Here is a 4,037-nt window from a genome sequence, read left to right as displayed (position 1 = left end):
CCAGGAACATTGCTATAAGGAAAAAGAATCTGTAAAAAATTTAATAATGTTGTCGTACACGGTAATATAGCCGGGCAACACAACAATATTACCGAAGGAAGAAAAAAGAAAATGAAAAAGGGATCAACACCTGTCCACAACAACGACAGCTTCAGTGGAGTCTACGTTATTAAATTTGTGAATTTGGGGTTAAATTAGGGTTTCAAATTATAAATTTGGAAATTTGCAAGTTGCAACAATATATCAAAATATGTAGTTTGATTGATGCTTCAAAAACATATATATACACAGCATAGGGCATTTACAACCCCATTCCAAACAAAAACAGAAGACACAGCCTAACACATAATATGTACTTACACACAACCGGAAAAAAAAAACCAAGAGATCAGACAACCTCGTAATCAGGTTTTCTACCTAACATTAATTAGCCTTCACGGGTTCCGTGGTGAGCCCATATCCGAAGGGAAACAACGGGTCGTAATGCGGATCGCCAAAGTTCATCGGAAGCTGATCCACATTCTTGAACCACGTGATCGGAAGCTTCCCCGTAAAACCGTAGTCACCGAACAAAACATCAGCAACTCCTTGTCCTTCCGATCCGGGCAACCAAGCAGCCACAACCGCATCCATACCCCCAAGATACGGCTCGATAACAACGGGTCGACCCGTCACGAGAACCACCACACATTTCACCGAGGAGCACACGTTGTTTATGATACCGTAACCCGGGTCGGGTAGTGTCAAGTTAAGGTTGTCGCCGTACGTCTCCGAGTAAGGCACCTCCCCCACTACGACGACCGCGTACTCAAATTTGCCGGATTTCACGAATTCCGGATCCGGGTCGACCCTGAAGGAGACCGTGGTTTCCGGGTCGACCGCGTTCCTCACTGCGGACAAGATGGTGGTGCCAGCTGTCGTGTTGCCGCTCTTCCCGTGCCACTCGATCGTCCAACCGCCACATTGGTTGCCTATATCGTTCGCGTGGGTCCCAGCAACAAGAATCCTCGATGCTTTCTTGGGAAGCGGGAGCAATGGCTTGTCACCGGATTTGCCGTTCTTGAGAAGCACCAGAGATTTTCTTACAGCTTCTCTTGCCACTTCTCTGTTTTCCTGTAAGATTGGTTTAATGTAGTTTGGTTAGAACATACATACATACATACATACATACATACATACATACATACAATTAAACCATATATATGTAAATACCGTTGGGACCAGCCAAATTCTATTAATTCAGCGAAATATTAGTATAAGAAAATAGTTTTTAGCACGTTGTCCTTGAGTTGGGATTAAAAAAAAATTATTTAATCGAGGTTATTAATTTATCGAGATTTTACTGTATATATATATATATATATATATATATATATATATATATATATATATATTTATTTAATTACTAACCTGACTGCCTAAGTGCTTGGCCATGCTGTAATCAGCCATTGGATTTTCAAAAAGTCCCATTGTGAATTTAACCCTCAGAATCCTCTTGACAGCATCGTCGATTCGGCTCATCGAAACGAAGTTATTATTCACCAAGTACGTTAGTCCATCAATGAACTCCGTGTAGTTGTAAGGAACCATCACCTGCATTAATTAATATTGTTTTAGTAATTAAATTAAGTACCTCATCATATCGAAAACGTGGAAAAAACAAGATATAAACCAAACCATATCGATTCCAGCATTAATCGAAGTTTCAATCGAGTATGTATAGTTTGCGTGAGGCGGGGTAGTCATTTTGTCAATCGCCTGCCAATCCGTGATCACGAATCCCTGACGATCGAGTATATATTGAAATCCGTATTAGTCAATTTTAGACACAACAAAAGAAATCATTAAAGTTGAGAAGTGTAACAATTTTATTTACTCTGAAGCGCTGTGCTTTCTTGAGAAATCCGGTGATTAAATCGCGATTAGCGTGCATTTTAACACCGTTCCAGCTTGAGTAAGAAACCATGACGGTCGACACACCCTTGATGACGGAATCGTAATAGGCTGGCATATGAATGCCGAGCAATTCATGCCAGCTGGCGATCGTGTTGTTCTCGTTTATGCCTTTCACCGTTCCACCGTCACCAACGTAGTGCTTCGCGCATGCCATTACCTTGTCTCTGAAACCAAACAAACAATTGAAAAAAGTTATAAATCGTAATTAGTTATTGAGAAAAAATCAATAAAAATCGAGTAAACTTACGGGCCTCCGACATAGGGAACACCCTTTGGAGAACCGGCAGGTATATCGCCTTGTAAGCCAGGGATAATCTCGGTCATTGATCGAACTACCTTTGGATCTTCGCTATAGCTCTCGTAACACCTACCCCATCTTGGATCTCTGCATACCTGTTTAAATAATTAAAAAATATATATATAATTCATATGTGATTAGTAAAATTAAATTGTAATTATGTCGAGGCGGTAATTAAATTAAATTAAATTACCGCAATGCAAGGTGCGAAAGCGTAAGGAATGCCGGTAGCTCTGACTTCAAGAGCAGTTGCAGCTCCGATTCTCTTGACCAATTCAGGATCTCTGTTAATTAAAAAAGTGAATAATAATAATAATAATAATAATCGCCGAAAATTTATAAAATTAAATTTATTTAGATTTAAAAAAAAAAAAAAAAAAGAAATGCAAGAACATATAATTAAATACTTGCCTTGTAGCACCGAGACCAACGTTGTGGGGGAAAATCGTCGCCTTGTAAACATTATTGTTGCCATGAACAGCATCAATAGCGTAAATCATCGGTATACCGAGACGCTGCATTAACGCGTTCTTTTGGAAATGATTAACCATATCGATCCACGTCTCGGCCGATGCATGTGAAGCTGGCACGCTGCCTCCGCCGCTCAATATACTACCTGTCGACCAAATTTCCAGCCATACATATATATAAATATATAAACGAAACGAAATTGAAAGAAAAAAAAAGAATCGAATTATAAGTAATGTACCTATAGAGTATTTTTTGAGGACGTGGTCGGCGGCTACGGTGCGTTCGATTTGAGTCATTTGGCCGATCTTCTCCTCCAAGGTCATTCTTTCCATAAGGTCTCTGATTCTCTTGTTTATCGGTTGTTTCGGATCTTTGTATTTCATGTACTCTTCTGCATTTGCTATGGCTGTGGAGTAACACACCGCTACAATTACACCTATCAATAATATTATTGGAGCTCTCGCCATTTTTCTCTGCAACATTATACCTCAAACTGCCAACCGAAAAATGAGAAAAAGGCGATGAAACCGTTAGCCACTAAAAATGCAATAATTTGCACCAATACATACAAATATTGCAAGTGTGTGTGTGTAACAGCACTAGCGGAGCCAGAATTTACAGTCTGGAGGGCCGAATGCATTAAAAAATTCTGAGAGGGAGCCGTTAATACTAATTTACACGATAAAAAATCATATATCTATATAAAATAATAGAGAGTTAAGAAATGGGGGGTCATGGCCCCCATGGCCCTATGCTGTATCCGTCACTGTGTGAGAATAAATGTAATATTTATATTACCTCGTAATTCATGCGCTGAATAAGAAAGCGAGGAACAATAATTGCAGTTATTGGACTCTCTAGCACCTCCGATCCGGCCGGGAAACTATGCCTATTGGGAAGACTAGAGAGAGAAAAAGAGGGAGAGAGAGAGAGCGCGAAAGTGTTGCTTTTATTGAAGACGAAGATATTCGTGGGAAGGAAATGGTGTAAAACTAGCTCGTATTTATAGCGACTGTCTCGAATTATTACGATTTTTTTAAAGAAAAAATAATAATATTTTTCTTAATTAAGAATGTAATTTGTTATGGATAGCTGAACTAACTGCATTACACTGCACGATTAGTTTTTTGAACATTTATAGCCATTTAATGCGGTGAAACTGCAAGCTATTCGTTCCACTAGTGGAGTGGGGACTTTAAATTTTTTATTTTTTATTTTTTAGTTTAATAATAATAATAATAATAATAATAATAATAATAATAATAATAATAATAATAATAATAATAATAATAATAATAATAATAATAATAAT

The 4,037-nt window shown here is 38.3% G+C and overlaps 1 protein-coding gene across 1 annotated transcript; it reads right to left on the bottom strand.

Annotated features, from left to right (window-relative positions):
- Nucleotides 1-241: 241 nt before the first annotated feature.
- Nucleotides 242-3,824, bottom strand: LOC105971158 (uncharacterized). Its single transcript, XM_012996006.2, has 9 exons — nt 3,524-3,824; nt 2,964-3,218; nt 2,666-2,870; nt 2,448-2,538; nt 2,204-2,349; nt 1,877-2,120; nt 1,678-1,782; nt 1,411-1,593; nt 242-1,113 (listed from the first exon to the last, which is right to left on the bottom strand). Exons 2-9 carry the CDS (start codon nt 3,205-3,207, stop codon nt 424-426), a joined length of 1,908 nt encoding a protein of 635 aa, XP_012851460.1. The 5' UTR covers nt 3,208-3,218; nt 3,524-3,824; the 3' UTR covers nt 242-423.
- Between the last annotated feature and the right edge of the window lie 213 nt (nt 3,825-4,037).

Source organism: Erythranthe guttata, chromosome 11 (assembly GCF_056151865.1).
Source record: "Erythranthe guttata isolate IM_541 chromosome 11, IM_541, whole genome shotgun sequence".
NCBI lineage: Eukaryota > Viridiplantae > Streptophyta > Magnoliopsida > Lamiales > Phrymaceae > Erythranthe > Erythranthe guttata.
The sequence above is the reverse complement of the archived record's forward strand: the minus strand, read 5'-3'. Positions and strand labels throughout refer to the sequence as shown.

Coding starts and splice junctions, on each gene's coding strand:
- LOC105971158 (XM_012996006.2), bottom strand. CDS start 3,207: ATGTTGCAGAGAAAAATGGCGAGAGCTCCAATAATATTATTGATAGGT. Junction 2,121..2,203: donor GTTCCCTATGTCGGAGGCCC/GTAAGTTTACTC, acceptor GTTTGGTTTCAG/AGACAAGGTAATGGCATGCG. Junction 1,783..1,876: donor AGAAAGCACAGCGCTTCAGA/GTAAATAAAATT, acceptor CTCGATCGTCAG/GGATTCGTGATCACGGATTG.